Below are 17,751 nucleotides of genomic sequence, written 5' to 3' on the forward strand. Positions count from 1 at the left end.
GTGTGTGCGCGCGTTCATAGGAGTGAGTGTATGCGCGTGTATGTGAACGTCTACGTTTGTAATGTGTTTCTAAAAAAAACATAAAATAAATGTGGCACCAATCAGCTATGTATGTTTTCGCTCAGTTTTCATCCTCTCTAGCGAGCCATCAGCTGAGCGTGCCTCGGTGACAGTTTTTACTTGGAATTAAACTCGTTTCACTTACACATATGTTTTGGCAAATGATGTTGAAATATTTATTGCTCTAGGATACCGACACAAGTCACACAACAAAGGACAACGTGCACATTCCCCATGTCCAATTCGGCCATCACCACCCGATCGACCACCGCCACTATACTATGTACCAGAACTCGAGAAAATTCTGACTCCCCCGGGCCTACTATGCTACTCCGACTCCGTATGTACTATGTGCAGCTGAACCGTGCAGCCTCTGCTCAGAAGACGAGGCAATCCTTGTCGAGGTCATACCCCATCTTCTCCAGGCCTGGCCGCACCGTGCACTCGAGCATCGCCGGCGGCCCGCACACGAGCGCGAGCGTCTCGCCGTCGCCGCCCAGAGGCAGGTGCTCCCTGAGCACCCCCTCGTCCACCCTCCCCACCCCGTACGCCCACCCGTCCTCCGGGCGCGCCACCTTGCTCACCACGTACCACACCTTGAGCCGCGCCGGGTGCGCGGCGGCCCACGCGTCGATCTCCGCCCGCAGCAGCATGTCGTCCTCCGTCCGGTTCGCGTACACCAGGTGCATCTCCGTGTCGTCGTCGGGCTGGTCCCTCAGCACGGCCTGGATCACCTGGTACACCGGCGTGATCCCCGTCCCGCCGGCCACCATGGCGAGCCGGCGCGCGGACCGGCGCTCGCCGCCCACCGTGAAGCTGCCGCGGCCGTTGTACTCGATGTGGCCCACGGGGCCCTTGATGCTGACGGGCGCGCCCAGCGGCAGGGAGTCCAGGTACTGGGACAGCAGCCCGCCGGCGGGGAACTTGGGGTCCTCGTCCTTGAAGTAGATCTTGATGAGGAGCTCCACGTGGCCGACCTCCTCCACGGAGCTCGTCGGCGTGTACGCGCGCATGCAGAGCTTGCCGCCGATGGACGCGCACACGTACACGTGCTTGCCAACCGGCAGCCCGAGCTTCTGGTCCGGCGACGGCAGCGCGAGCCGGAACAGGCGCACGTTGTCGGACACGTTCTTCTTGCCCACGAGCCGGCACGGCACCTTCTCCCGCGGGTTGGAGAGCGCGACGGTCGAGACGGGCGGCGCCTCAGGCGCGGAAGGAGGGGCCTCGACGATGGCGGTGAGGTCGGCGTGGCTGCTCTGCGGTGACACGTAGTCGGGACCGGTGACGACGAGCTCCCCCACACGGTACATCTCGAGGAGACCCCGTGCTTTCGCGGAGTGGATGGCGTCGAACTCCTCGGTGCAGTCGGAGCCGGCGTTGATGAGGATGCTGTCAGCGCCGCCGGGGTGGTCCTTGAGGAAGCCCGTGCAGTCGTAGACGTGGCCGTGGACCACGATCCACGCCGACTCCTTGGACGCGTGCCGGCGCACCTCGGACATGGTGTACTGCGTGGAGGCGGTGGCCATGAAGGGCGTGGAGGTGCTCCGCTTCAGCGTGCCCTGCGTGGTCTCGGAGGTCGTCTGGATGTGCTTCTGCCGCGCCATCCAGCCGCCGGACTGGTTGCCCGGCTGCGTGGGGTGCTCGAACACCAGCCCGATCTCGCCCTTGTGCGGCCGACACACGTTGATCTTCACCCGGAACCAGCAGTTGTTCATCATCCCCATCAGGTTCCAGATGAGCTTCTCCGGCTGGGTGTTGAGGGCCTCGTCCCACGCTCGCACGGCGATCTCCTTCGCCCCCATCAGGTCCAAGACCTCGACGTCGACCGACCAGAAGCACCAGCACCAGTACTTTCCGTACTTGGTCGGCCGCTCCGGGTGGTCGAGGTCGCACACCTGCCATGTCTCGCCGCCGTCCAGGGTCACCTCCACCCGCGTAACTTTCCTGCCACCACCTATCGAACAAAACGGAACCACAATCAGGACAAACAAATCTCCACAAGATTTGGCGCAAAATAAATCTCCAGCTTTTTTTTGAATCCAAAAAATATCCCCAACTGAACATGGTAAGGCCCAAACCAAGCTGGGCTTCAGGAATGAGCAGGCTGCAGGCCTAGCCCAAACCAAATTCCAAAACAACTTCTACTTTTTTTTTTCTTATGCTAAAAAAACTAGTATACTTATTTTTCCTTCTGAAGAAAGGAAAATACATGTACTAGAACCGTATGAGACAAGCACCGTATACGGCAGGGTGATGTCTCTGAGATGACGAGCGAAGGATGAAGGGGAACTCACCGGAGTATGCATATCCCTTCATCGTATACGGCTTCTGCGTCGTCAGCGCGTTGATGGGTAGCACCTCGTCGTGTCCCGGCGTGGCGATCACCGAGTTGATGTTGAGCTCGTTGATCATGCACTCCGGCTTGTACCACCAAGCTGTAACATCCATCCAAAACAACACCGTCAGATTCACCATTACATGTCCCTTCCTCTGGCTCTGGTGCGTGCGTGCACCAACAAAACTAGAATGGAGCAAGCAAAATTACCTTCGGCATTGGCAAGCTCGGCGTCGACGTGCGACGGCAGCACGCGGTTATCCCGGTAATGGTAGTAGCTCTCGGACTCGTTGCACGCCACCAGTATGCGCTTCACCCACTTGACCATCCGCCCGCCGATGAAGCCCGGCACGATGAGGCGCACGGGGAAGCCGTGGTCGGGCGCGAGCGGCTCTCCGTTCTGCATGTATGCGAGGATGACGTCGCGGGCGGGGTCCATGGCGACGGCGCGGCGGAGGCTGGTGCCGTACTTGCACCCTCCCCCGCCCGGCAGGTCCTCGGCGCCCTCGAAGCATACGTTGTCGGCGCCGGCGGCCTCGCCCATGACGCGGCATCGCCGCAGCACGTCGCGGAGGCGCGCGCCCCGCCACACGGAGGTGGACACCGCCCCGGGGCCCCAGTTGAAGCCCGCCGACTGGCGCACCATGTTCTGCTCCTTGCGCCGGTTCCCCGCGCACACCAGCGTGACGGGCAGCTCCACCGCCTCGAACTCCGTGGCGAGCTGCTCCATGGTGATCCGGCACGGGCGCTTGACGAGGCCGGTGACCTCGATGGTCCAGGTGGACCAGTCGGCCTTGGGGACGGCGCCGTGGTTGCGCACGTAGTGGAGCGGGGCCGGGGTGATGAAGCCGTGGGACATGAGGCGGGGCAGCGGCGGCTCCGAGTTGAAGGGGTGCTTGCCGGTGAGGCGGACGAGCGCCGGGTGGCGCTTCACCCAGGCGTCGGAGGTGGCCTCGTCGCGCGGGTCCTTGACGGACGGCTCGACGTCCAGGCGCGGGCTGTAGAGCGAGCGCCAGTCCGGGGGAATGCTGTCCTCGTCGTCGGAGTCCGAGTCCGGGCCCGGGCGCCGCCTGCCGCCGGAGTTGGAGGAGGAGAAGAGGTCGAAGGCGCCCTTGGGCTGCGCATTGCTCGGCCATGGGTGGGTGGACACCTGGCGCTTGTAGTCGACTGAAGCCGCCATTGTCGCTGGCACGAGGTGAGAGATACAAGTCCTGGGATGGGCGTGTTGTTGGATCGCAAGCTCAGAAGCTCAGAATGGCGTTCTGCTCTTGGAAGGTGTGGAGGTGGTGTCGCGGGGTTTATATAGCCATGGAAACGGCAGGGAAGCTAGAGGCGTTCACGTATGCTCATACTGCTGCCGCGTACGTGTGGCGCCAAATCGCGATTGCTAGTGCTGATGCACACACACGGAGAACTAGTAGCACTCAATCAATCAACAAAGGAGTTGACGTCACCACACGCTTAGCAAAAGATTTCCTCTGGATTTGGGGGCATTTCATTTTCACTTCCGTGCTACAAACAAACGTCTGTTCATGGCCCGTGACAGTCGATTTTCTATCTTTTTAGCAGGAGGCGACCATTTGTACGGCTATTGCATCGTACTACAAGTCCACAACTTCATTATGAAATTCAAAGAACAATTTTGTCGAGTTAGGCTTGTCCATCAACGAACACAAGGATGATCATTACTAAAGCGCTTATTATCGAAGAAAAACATGTTCATTAAATCTTGTATCAAGTATCAACACATGTACAAGCAATTCTTTTTTTCTTTAGCGAACAATCAAAATTTGACAATTAGCATATATACTTCAAAAGTTTTGTTACCTCTTTTGGCTTTTGCATCGGTTGATGCATATAGCCCACGTTTATTTTTGTTATAATTGACTAAGCAAATCATGTTAGCGTAAACCTGAATCCTACGTACTTACATTAAAGTTCACTCCAAGTATGTTGATAGCCTCGGTAACGATAACCACAGTAGGTGTGGGACTCGTATTATGTAGGACTCGCCTCAACCGTCGAGTCTTACCTAGTAAGAACTAAAATTACACTAAAAGAATGTGTCACCATGGATTCCCTTGCCTTTCATGCAAAATCCGCCACAAGAGGCGAGGGAAACTGACATGAACATCTAAGCCAGTTGTTTTCTAGGGTTTTCTTGTTTGATTACTCTGCATAATGGTACCTGACATGCTTCGTTTATCATGGAACATTTGATCTTAATAAGGTATGTGACATTTTCATTGTCATAAAATAGATTAATGCAATAAGCATCTCCATAAATGTCAACAAGCAAACCTTTCAACCAAACAGGCTTTTTCCATGCTTTAGCAATAGCCACGTATTCAACTTTAGTAGTAGATGGATCAACAACTGGTTGCATGTTGCCTTCCAACTCCACAGCACATCCACCAATAGTAAACATATAACATGTGAGTGACCTCCTCTTATCCAAATCGGCAGCAAAATTTGAGTCCACATAGCCAGCGAGTCCCTCAACAGTCTTGCGAAACTTCAAGCAAGCATTCGATGTGCCATGAAGGCACCTTGAAATCCCCTGAATAACTTTCCATTGTTTTTTACCACAATTATCCATGTATCGCATGGCCAAACTCATAGCATATGAAAAATCAGGATGAGAACAAGCTATGTCATACATCAGGGAACCAACAACAGTAAAATATGGAACTCGCCACATGTACTGGAAATCTTCATCAATACTAGGACATTGAAATGCTGACAACTTGAAGTGAAGAGCAATATGAGTAGTAGCAGAATTTTTCATCATGCATACTAAACAACGAAGAACTTTCTTATGTAATTTTGATGACTAACAAATAAGACACCAGATTTTCTATCTCTTGTAATTTGCATGTCTAGTATTTTATTACCTGCACCATGATCCTTAATCTCAAACTTACTACTTAATTATGCCTTTAAAGTAGCGATCTATGTCTTCCTCTTGACATAAATCAACATATCATCAATATATAACAACAAGTATATACGTGATCCATTAACGTGTAAGAACAACTATCATACTAAGATATCTTAAAATCATGTGAAAACTTAAATGAATCAAACATTTCATACCATAGTCTTGGAGACCGTTTCAGACCATAAAGGGACATTTTTAACTTGCCAACAAAATCCTCCTTACCAGCCACAACAAAATCTTCAGGTTGGTACATGTATATCTCATTCTCAAGTTCTCCATGCATAAAAGAAGGCTTAACATCTAACTTATCAAACTCACGATCATGCATAGCCACAATACTAAAGAATACACGAATTGAACTATGCTTCACACCCGGAGAGAATACATCATTATAATCAATACATAGAATCCGGCTAAAACCTTTACTACTAACCTTTCCTTAAACCTTAAAGGCTTATTAGACAAATCTTCATTTATCTTCAAGATCCCATTTGATTTTTCTCAAGTGAATGCATTTTCTCTTGCATAACAGAAATCCACTTCTCGCTGTCAACGGATGCAATGGCTTAAGTATACCTAGCGGGGTTTGAATCATTCTCCACTTATTCAGCACAAATCAAAGCATAATAAATAATATTACACCCTTCAATTAAACGGGGACATGTACCTTTGTTACACCTATGTCTATTAGCAGTGAAATTATTTTTTAGTTGCACACCATGTGATGAATGTTGAACATCAGTATTATCATTATCATTTTCAGCAACTGCATTTTCTTTCTCCTCTACATGCTCCACCTGCACGCTAATCTTAGGTTGCTTATCATCGGAAACTTAATCAGAAAGATCAAAAACATCATAAGCATCTGTAGTCGAACTATCATGATACATAATAGTTTCATTAAAAACAACATCCATGCTCATCAAGATCTTTTTAGTTTCAGGATTCCATAAATTAAGTGCCTTAAGTCTATTTCATAACCAAGGAACACATATTTAACAACTCCATACTCTAAATTTCCATTATCAACATGTGCATAAGGAGTGCAACCAAAAATTCTCAACTATGAATGATCAGCAGGTGAACCAAACAATACCTCAATGAAAGTTTTCTTATCAAGCGAAATGCAAAGGTGACATGTTTGTCAAGTAACAGGCGGTGGATGCTGCTTCAGCCCAATAACATAAGTCAATAGTCCATACCAGCATTGGAGATGATGGTTCTGTTCATCCTCTCCGCCACATCATTCTGTTGAGGAGTGTACGTGATAGTGTGGTGTCTGACAATGCCTTTCTCGAGGCAATAACCATTAAAAGCACTAGAACAAAATTCCAGGCCATGCCATTGAAAGTACGAAGAAATTTAACGTTCTTTTTAGCTTGCTTTTCTATCATAAATTTCCACTTTCTAAAAGCATCAAATACATCAGATTTATATTTCACAAACCAAGGCCGCACTTGTATGGATTAATCATCAATGATATCAAGCATATAATTAGTACCATCAAGAGAAGCTTTGTGGGAAGGTCCCACACATCAACATTGACATAATCTAATATCCCTTCTGTGGTATGAACAAACGTATTGAATTTAACTCTCTTATGCTTACCAAAAATCTAGTGCTCACAGAGTTCCAACTTGCTCAAATTGCAGGCATGTAGCATGTATCTCATTTGAATTCTACCATGCCATGTTTAATTATATGCCAAAGATGCATATGTTACATATTAGTTTTACCAAGTTCATCGGGAATAACAACTGCATCAATACCACACAAAGTGCTACCTCTAATAACATATAACTTTGCAAAATTCATATCACATATTATGTGAATGAGAGAACCTTCTGATGCCTTTAGAAGCCTATGCCCACCAGCGTATTTGTACCGATCAACATCAAGGGTACCGAGGGATATCAAATTTTTATCCATGCATGGTTGGTATGTGTTTCACCATAGTCAATGTGCATGTCATGCCATCATGTGTCCTAATCTGAACAGAACCAACGCCAACAACATGACAAGGGTTGTCATTCCTCACATGCACAAAATCTCCAGTCCGCACAGATTCATATGAACTGAACCAATCTTTGTTACAACACATATGAAATGGACATGTAGTATCTCAAGTATCCATTCATCAGTGGGAGAAAAACATGCGGAAAAAAATAACTAGGAATCCACCATCAGAATTATCACTAGAAACAACAGCAACCTTACCATCACCATTAGTTTTGTTTTTCTGTTGGTAAGTACCATTTCCTTTCTCCTTGTTCCGCAGCTTCTGAAAATCATCAATGTTGTGATTAGTTTTCTTACAATACCTGCATAACTTGTATCGACCCTTGTACTTTGAGCAACTTCTATCGGTCTTATTCATATCTATGTTGTTGTAGTTGTTAGTGTTTCTTTTCTCGGTCCTTCCTCGAACCTGCAGTGCTTCTTCTTGTGACGACGAACCCTCTGCATGCACTGGAATCCCCCATAAACTGCGGCAAGGGTTAGTGTATCACGATTTAATATTATGGTGTCCCCAAAATTTGTAAAGGAACTAGGCAATGAGACTAACAGTATAAGAGGGAGATCTTTGTCATCATATTTTACATCCATGGACAACAAATCAGAAATAATCTCTCCAAATATAGATAGGTGATTCATCACCGACGCACATTGATACGTCTCCAACGTATCTATAATTTCTGATGTTCCATTCTAGTTTTATGATAATACCTACATGTTTTGCTCACACTTTATAATGATTTTATGCATTTTCCGGAACTAACCTATTAACAAGATGCCGAAGTGCCAGTTCCTGTTTTCTGCTGTTTTTGGTTCCAGAAAGGCTGTTCGGGCAATATTATCGGAATTGGACGAAACAAAAGACCACGATCTTATATTTCACGGAAGGTTCCAGAAGTCCGAAGGGGAGACGAGGAAGGGCAGCAGGGGACCCACACCATATGGCGGCGCGGGTGGCCCCCTGGCCGCGCCGACCTATGGGGAGGGAGCCCCCTGGCTCCTCCGACTCCGCCTCTTCGCCTATATAATCTCTCGTGACGTGAAAACCCTAGAACAATTGACGAAACTCCAGAAAGACTCCAGGGGCGCTGCCGCCATCGCGAAACTCCGTTGGGGGGACAGAAGTCTCTGTTCCGGCACGCCGCCGGGACAGGGAATTGCCCCCGGAGTCATCTCCATCGACACCACCGCTGTCTCCCATGATGAGGAGGGAGTAATTCTCCCCCGAGGCTGAGGGCTCTACCAGTAGCTATGTGGTTCATCTCTCTCTCCCATGGTGTGATCTTTATGTGATCATGAGCTTTGTATCACTATTAATCTATGTGCTACTCTAGTGATGTTATTAAAGTAGTCTATTCCTCCTCCATGATGTAAAGTTGACAGTGTGTGCATCATGTAGTACTTGGCGTAGGTTATTGATGTCTACGCCCCCCTCCTTTTCCTGTAGACAGTGTTGGGCCTCCAAGAGCAGAGGTTTGTAGAACAGCAGCAAGTTTTCCCTTAAGTGGATCACCCAAGGTTTATCGAACTCAGGGAGGAAGAGGTCAAAGATATCCCTCTCATGCAACCCTGCAACCACAAAGCAAGAAGTCTCTTGTGTCCCCAACACACCTAATAGGTGCACTAGTTCGGCGAAGAGATAGTGAAATACAGGTGGTATGAATATATATGAGCAGTGGCAACGGCACCAGAAAAGTGCTTTGCCCAGGACAGTAAACAAGCAGTAGTAACGCAGCAGTAGTAACGCAGTAAAACAGTAAACAAGCAGCGATAGCAGTATTTAGGAACAAGGCCTAGGGATCATACTTTCACTAGTGGACACTCTCAACATTGATCGCATAATAAATAAATCTTTGTCATATGTGCTACATACACTCTTTTGTTGGATGATGAACACATTGCGTAGGATTACACGAACCCTCAATGCCGGAGTTAACAAGCTCCACAATTCAATGTTCATATTTAAATAACCTTAGAGCATAATAGATCATTGCAAAATAAACCAAGAACTAACATAGTGCACACACTGTCCACATTACACTATGAAGGAGGAATAGATCACATCAATACTATCATAATGATAATTAACTCCATAATCTACAAGAGATCATGATCATAGCCTACGACAAGAACCACATGGTGCACACACTAGTCACCTTTACACCATGCAGGAGGAATAGACTACTTTAATAACATCACATGAGTAGCACACAACTAGTAGCGATACAAAGCTCATCATATGGATCTCAATCATGTAAAGCAGCTCATGAGATCATTGTATTGAAGTACATAGGAGAGAGATTAACCACATAGCTACCGGTACAGCCCCGAACCTCGATGGAGAACTACTCCCTCCTCATGGGAGACAGCAGCGGTGATGAAGATGGCGGTGAAGACGGCAGCGGTGTCGATGGAGAAGCCTTCCGGGGGCACTTCCCCGTCCCGGCGGCGTGCCGGAACAGAGACTCCTGTCCCCCAGATCTTGGCTTCACGATGGCGGCGGCTCTGGAAGGTTTCTGTGGGTTTCGTCGATCGTGATAGGGTTTTCGCGACGGAGGCTTTAAATAGGCGGAAGGGCAGCCTCGGAGGGGGCCTGGGGCCACCACACCATAGGGCGGCGCGGCCCCCCCTCTGGCCGCGTCAGGGTGTAGTGTGGGCCCCCCCAGGGCTTCCCTCTGGCGGCTCTCGGGTGTTCTGGATGCTTCCGGGCAAAATAGGAACCTGGGCGTTGATTTCGTCCGATTCCGAGAATATTTCGTTACTAGGATTTCTGAAACCAAAAACAGCAGAAAACAGGAACTGGCACTTCGGCATCTTGTTAATAGGTTAGTTCCAGAAAATGCACGAATATGACATAAAGTGTGCATAAAACATGTAGATATCATCAATAATGTGGCATGGAACATAAGAAATTATCGATACGTTGGAGACGTATCAGCATCCCCAAGCTTAGTTCTGCTCGTCCCGAGCAGGTAAAACGATAACACAGATAATTTCTGGAGTGACATGCCATCATAACCTTGATCATACTATTTGTAAAGCATATGTAGTGAATGCAGCGATCAAAACAATGTATATGACATGAGTAAACAAGTGAATCATAAAGCAAAGACTTTTCATGAATAGTACTTCAAGACAAGCATCAATAAGTCTTGCATAAAAGTTAACTCATAAAGCAATAATTCAAAGTAAAGGCATTGAAGCAACACATAGGAAGATTAAGTTTCAGCGGTTGCTTTCAACTTATAACATGTATATCTCATGGATATTGTCAACATAGAGTAATATAACAAATGCAATATGCAAGTATGTAGGAATCAATGCACAGTTCACACAAGTGTTTGCTTCTTGAGATGGAGAGAAATAGGTGAACTGACTCAACATAAAAGTAAAAGAATGGTCCTTCAAAGAGGAAAGCATCGATTGCTATATTTGTGCTAGAGCTTTTATTTTGAAAACATGAAACAATTTTGTCAACGGTAGTAATAAAGCATATGTATCATGTAAATTATATCTTACAAGTTGCAAGCCTCATGCATAGTATACTAATAGTGCCCGCACCTTGTCCTAATTAGCTTGGACTACCGGATCATCGCAATGCACATGTTTTAACCAAGTGTCACAATGGGGTACCTCCATGCCGCCTGTACAAAGGTCTAAGGAGAAAGCTCGCATCAGATTTCTCGCTATTGATTATTCTCAACTTAGACATCCATACCGGGACAACATAGACAACAGATAATGGACTCCTCTTTTATGCATAAGCATGTAACAACAATTAATAATTTTCTCATATGAGATTGAGGATATATGTCCAAAACTGAAACTTCCACCATGAATCATGGCTTTAGTTAGCGGCCCAATGTTCTTCTCTAACAATATGCATGCTTAACCATAAGGTGGTAGATCTCTCTTACTTCAGACAAGACGAACATGCATAGAAACTCACATGAAATTCAACAAAGGATAGTTGATGGCGTCCCCAGAAACATGGTTATCGCACAACAAGCAACTTAATAAGAGATAAAGTGCATAAGTACATATTCAATACCACAATAGTTTTTAAGCTATTTGTCCCATGAGCTATATATTGCAAAGGTGAATGATGGAATTTAAAGGTAGCACTCAAGCAATATACTTTGGAATGGCGGAGAAATACCATGTAGTAGGTAGGTATGGTGGACACAAATGGCATAGTGGTTGGCTCAAGGATTTTGGATGCATGAGAAGTATTCCCTCTCGATACAAGGCTTAGGCTAGCATGGCTATTTGAAACAAACACAAGGATGAAGCGGTGCAGCAAAACTCACATAAAAGACATATTGAAAACATTATAAGACTCTACACCGTCTTCCTTGTTGTTCAAACTCAATACTAGAGATTATCTAGACCTTAGAGAGACCAAATATGCAAACCAAATTTTAGCATGCTCTATGTATTTCTTCATTAATGGGTGCAAAGCATATGATGCAAGAGCTTAAACATGAGCACAACAATTGCCAAGTATCACATTACCCAAGACATTTATAGCAATTACTACATGTATCATTTTCCAATTTCAACCATATAACAATTTAACGAAGAAGAAACTTCGCCATGAATATTATGAGTAAAGCCTAAGGACATATTTGTCCATATGCTACAGCGGAGCGTGTCTCTCTCCCACAAAGTGAATGCTAGGATCCATTTTATTCAAACAAAACAAAAACAAAAACAAACCGACGCTCCAAGCAAAGCACATAAGATGTGATGGAATAAAAATATAGTTTCAGGGGAGGAACCTGATAATGTTGTCGATGAAGAAGGGGATGCCTTGGGCATCCCCAAGCTTAGACGCTTGAGTCTTCTTGATATATGCAGGGGTGAACCACCGGGGCATCCCCAAGCTTAGAGCTTTCACTCTCCTTGATCATAATATATCATCCTCCTCTCTTGATCCTTGAAAACTTCCTCCACACCAAACTTAGAACAACTCATTAGAGGGTTAGTGCACAATCAAAATATACATGTTCAGAGGTGACATAATCATTCTTAACACTTCTGGACATTGCACAAAGCTACTGAAAGTCAACGGAATCGAAATATCCATCGAACATAACAAAACTGGCAATGCGAAATAAAAGGCAGAATCTGTCAAAAACAGAACAGTTCGTATTGACGAATTTTATTGAGGCACCAGACTTGCTCAAATGAAAATGCTCAAATTGAATGAAAGTTGCGTACATATCTGAGGATCACTCACGTAAATTGGCATAATTTTCTGAGTTACCTACAGAGAATTTTTCCCAGATTCGTGACAGCAAAGAAATCTGTTTCTGCGCAGTAATCCAAATCTAGTATGAACCTTACTATCAACGACTTTACTTGGCACAACAAAACACAAAACTAAGATAAGGAGAGGTTGCCACAGTAGTAAACAACTTCCAAGACACAAAATAAAAACAAAGTACTGTAGCAAAATAACACATGGGTTATCTCCCAAGAAGTTCTTTCTTTATAGTCATTAAGATGGGCTCAGCAGTTTTAATGATGCACTCGCAAGAAATAGTATTTGAAGCAAAAGAGAGCATCAAGAGGCAAATTCAAAACACATTTAAGTCTAACATGCTTCCTATGAAAAGGAATCTTGTAAGTAAACAAGTTCAAGAAGCATAATGCAACAAGCATAGAAAGATAAAACAAGTGTAGCTTCAAAAATTTCAGCACATAGAGAGGTGTTTTAGTAACATGAAAATTTCTACAACCATATTTTCCTCTCTCATAATAACTTTCAGTAGCATCATTGATGAAATCCACAATATACCCATCACTTAAAGCATTCTTATCATGAGTCTCATGCATAAAATTATTATTACTCTCCACATAAGCATAATCAATTTTATTAGTTGTAGTGGGAGCAAATTTAACAAAGTAGCTATCATTATTATTCTCATCAAGTGTAGGAGGCATAGCATAATCATAATCAAATTTATCCTCCATAACAGGTGGCACCAAAAGACTACTATCATTATAATCATCATAAATAGGAGGCAAAGTATCATCAAAGTGAATTTTCTCCTCCATGCTTGGGGGACTAAAAATATCATGCTCATCAAAGCCAGCTTCCCCAAGCTTAGAATTTTCCATAGCATTAGCAACAATAGTGTTCAAAGCATTCATATCAATAACATTCCCATTATCATGCATATAAAGTTCCATGGGTTTTTTAATTCTCTCTTCAAACACATCATGTCCTAATTCAAGATAAAGTTCATAAAGATCTCTCATATTTTTGTTGTTTTCCATTATGCCTAACTAGTGTAAACAAGAAACAAAAAGATGCAATTGCAGGATCTAAAGGAAATAGCTTCGAGTACTTACGGCGCCGGAAAATAGCTTAGTAGCCGAGATCCGGAGTGTGAGTACCTTTTACCTTTCCTCCCCGGCAACGGCGCCAGAAAATAGCTTGATGTCTACGCCCCCCCTCCTTTTCCTGTAGACAGTGTTGGGCCTCCAAGAGCAGAGGTTTGTAGAACAACAGCAAGTTTTCCCTTAAGTGGATCACCCAAGGTTTATCGAACTCAGGGAGGAAGAGGTCAAAGATATCCCTCTCATGCAACCCTGCAACCACAAAGCAAGAAGTCTCTTGTGTCCCCAACACACCTAATAGGTGCACTAGTTCGGCGAAGAGATAGTGAAATACAGGTGGTATGAATATATATGAGCAGTGGCAACGGCACCAGAAAAGTGCTTTGCCCAGGACAGTAAACAAGCAGTAGTAACGCAGCAGTAGTAACGCAGTAAAACAGTAAACAAGCAGCGATAGCAGTATTTAGGAACAAGGCCTAGGGATCATACTTTCACTAGTGGACACTCTCAACATTGATCGCATAATAAATAACTCTTTCTCATATGTGCTACATACACTCTTTTGTTGGATGATGAACACATTGCGTAGGATTACACGAACCCTCAATGCCGGAGTTAACAAGCTCCACAATTCAATGTTCATATTTAAATAACCTTAGAGCATAATAGATCATTGCAAAATAAACCAAGAACTAACATAGTGCACACACTGTCCACATTACACTATGAAGGAGGAATAGATCACATCAATACTATCATAATGATAATTAACTCCACAATCTACAAGAGATCATGATCATAGCCTACGACAAGAACCACATGGTGCACACACTAGTCACCTTTACACCATGCAGGAGGAATAGACTACTTTAATAACATCACATGAGTAACACACAACTAGTAGCGATACAAAGCTCATCATATGGATCTCAATCATGTAAAGCAGCTCATGAGATCATTGTATTGAAGTACATAGGAGAGAGATTAACCACATAGCTACCGGTACAGCCCCGAGCCTCGATGGAGAACTACTCCCTCCTCATGGGAGACAGCAGCGGTGATGAAGATGGCGGTGGAGACGGCAGCGGTGTCGATGGAGAAGCCTTCCGGGGGCACTTCCCCGTCCCGGCGGCGTGCCAGAACAGAGACTCCTGTCCCCCAGATCTTGGCTTCGCGATGGCGGCGGCTATGGAAGGTTTCTGTGGGTTTCGTCGATCGTGATAGGGTTTTCGCGACGGAGGCTTTAAATAGGCGGAAGGGCAGCCTCGGAGGGGGCCTGGGGCCACCACACCATAGGGCGGCGCGACCCCCCCTCTGGCCGCGCCAGGGTGTGATACGTCTCCAACGTATCGATAATTTCTTGTGTTCCATGCCACATTATTGATGTTATCTACATGTTTTATGCACACTTTATGTCATATTCGTGCATTTTCTGGAACTAACCTATTAACAAGATGCCGAAGTGCCGATTCTGTTTTCTGCTGTTTTTGGTTTCAGAAATCCTAGTAACGAAATATTCTCGGAATTGGACGAAATCAACGCCCAGGGTCCTATTTTGCCACGAAGCTTCCAGAAGACCGAAGAGGAGACGAAGTGGGGCCACGAGGTGGCCAAACCCTAGGGCGGCGCGGCCCCTGCCCTGGCCGCGCGGCCTTATGGTGTGGGCCCCTCGTGCCGCCTCCTGACCTGCCCTTCCGCCTACTTAAAGCCTCCGTCGCGAAACCCCCAGTACGGAGAGCCACGATACGGAAAACCTTACTGAGACGCCGCCGCCGCCAATCCCATCTCGGGGGATTCAGGAGATCGCCTCCGGCACCCTGCCGGAGAGGGGAATCATCTCCCGGAGGACTCTACGCCGCCATGGTCGCCTCCGGAGTGATGTGTGAGTAGTCTACCCCTAGACTATGGGTCCATAGCAGTAGCTAGATGGTTGTCTTCTCCTCATTGTGCTTAATTGTCGGATCTTGTGAGCTGCCTAACATGATCAAGATCATCTATCTGTAATTCTATATGTTGCGTTTGTTGGGATCCGATGAATAGAGAATACTTGTTATGTTGATTATCAAAGTTATGTCTATGTGTTGTTTATGATCTTGCATGCTCTCCGTTACTAGTAGATGCTCTGGCCAAGTACATGCTTGTAACTCCAAGAGGGAGTATTTATGCTCGATAGTGGGTTCATGTCTCCGTGAATCTGGGGGAGTGACAGAAACCTCTAAGATTATGGATGTGTTGTTGCCACTAGGGATAAAACATTGGTGCTATGTTCAAGGATGTAGTCACTGATTACATTACGCGCAATACTTAATGCAATTGTCTGTTGTTAGCAACTTAATACTGGAGGGGGTTCGGATGATAACCTGAAGGTGGACTTTTTAGGCATAGATGCATGCTGGATAGCGGTCTATGTACTTTGTCGTAATGCCCAATTAAATCTCACTATACTCATCATAATATGTATGTGCATGGTCATGCCCTCTTTATTTGTCAATTGCCCAACTGTAATTTGTTCACCCAACATGCTGTTTATCTTATGGGAGAGACACCTCTAGTGAACTGTGGACCCCGGTCCAATTCTCTTTCTTGAAATACAATCTCTTGCAATCTTTGTTCTCTTGTTTTCTGCAAACAATCATCTTCCACACAATACGGTTAATCCTTTGTTACAGCAAGCCGGTGAGATTGACAACCTCACATTTCGTTGGGGCAAAGTACTTTGGTTGTGTTGTGCAGGTTCCACGTTGGCGCCGGAATCTCTGGTGTTGCGCCGCACTACATCCCGCCGCCATCAACCTTCAACGTGCTTCTTGACTCCTACTGGTTCGATTAAACCTTGGTTTCTTACTGAGGGAAACTTGCCGCTGTGCGCATCACACCTTCCTCTTGGGGTTCCCAACGGACGTGTCAACCACACGCATCAAGCAAATTTCTGGCGCCGTTGTCGGGGAACTGAAGAAAAGTTACACCACAAAGATTTCTATCTCCCACGCCAACTTCACGCCAGCAGCAAATTTCTGGCGCCGTTGCCGGGGAGATCAAGACACGCTGCAAGGGGATTCTCCACTTCCCAATCTCTTTACTTTGTTTTTGTCTTGCTTAGTTTTATTTACTACTTTGTTTGCTGCACTAAATCAAAATACAAAAAAATTAGTTGCTAGTTTTACTTTATTTGCTATCTTGTTTGCTATATCAAAAACACAAAAAAATTAGTTACTTGCATTTACTTTACTTGATTCATCATGTTTCCTTTTAATTTTACCACAAAAGACATACCGGTAGGACGTGGGTCTATAGTTGGGAGAAATAATATAGAACAATTTTTCAATCATGTTAGTACCATTGAAGATTTTGAAGATAGACACTTGGTAGACCTTGCTCCCACTTATGAAATTGCTGCTGCGCATTTAGTTCGCCTGTTGGAAACCAAATTTGTTAATCTCAATCCTATAATCCAACACATGTTCCTTACACTTGGTGATATGGAAGAGGGGGAAAAGAAAGATTTTGTTTTAGAAACCCTTCTTAGAGAATTTGGTGGTCTAGCAAGAGAAGCTAGAAAGGTCTTTGCTAAATTTAATATGCTTGGTTCTCATACTAATTTTGTTAGTCTCCTTGAAAAGATGGACATGGATAGAATAAGATACACTAATAATATTGATGATGGAGGGGAGATCAAAGCACCAATACCATGTAAACTCCTAGCTATGAATGATGCACTAGAAAATAACTATGCTTGGCTTGTTCCGAAAATTTGTTTGATGAGAGTAGCAAGCCCAAGACTAATGAAAAGGGAGACGCTAAAACTTATGTATCCAATATACTATGCTTGGTTGAGAAAAATCCACACCCCGCTGAAGATGCACCACCCTTTGATAATACTTGATACACACTTTCTGCGCCTAGCTGAAAGGCGTTAAAGAAAAGCGCTTATGGGAGACAACCCATGGTTTTTACCTACAGTACTTTGTTTTTATTTTGTGTCTTGGAAGTTGTTTACTACTGTAAAAACCTCTCCTTATCTTAGTTTAGTGTTTTGTTGTGCCAAGTAAAG

General features: G+C 45.3%; 1 protein-coding gene across 1 annotated transcript; it reads right to left on the minus strand.

The window, feature by feature from the left end:
* Nucleotides 1–212: 212 nt before the first annotated feature.
* LOC127305997 (nitrate reductase [NAD(P)H]) lies at nt 213–3,639 on the minus strand. The gene is made up of 3 exons (XM_051336599.2): nt 2,606–3,639; nt 2,355–2,495; nt 213–2,014 (listed from the first exon to the last, which is right to left on the minus strand). Exons 1-3 carry the CDS (start codon nt 3,573–3,575, stop codon nt 438–440), a joined length of 2,688 nt encoding a protein of 895 aa, XP_051192559.1. The 5' UTR covers nt 3,576–3,639; the 3' UTR covers nt 213–437.
* Nucleotides 3,640–17,751: the final 14,112 nt, after the last annotated feature.

Source organism: Lolium perenne, chromosome 6, assembly GCF_019359855.2.
Source record: "Lolium perenne isolate Kyuss_39 chromosome 6, Kyuss_2.0, whole genome shotgun sequence".
Taxonomy (NCBI): domain Eukaryota; kingdom Viridiplantae; phylum Streptophyta; class Magnoliopsida; order Poales; family Poaceae; genus Lolium; species Lolium perenne.

Coding starts and splice junctions, on each gene's coding strand:
- LOC127305997 (XM_051336599.2), bottom strand. CDS start 3,575: ATGGCGGCTTCAGTCGACTACAAGCGCCAGGTGTCCACCCACCCATGG. Junction 2,496..2,605: donor CGAGCTTGCCAATGCCGAAG/GTAATTTTGCTT, acceptor TGGATGTTACAG/CTTGGTGGTACAAGCCGGAG. Junction 2,015..2,354: donor GAAGGGATATGCATACTCCG/GTGAGTTCCCCT, acceptor TTTGTTCGATAG/GTGGTGGCAGGAAAGTTACG.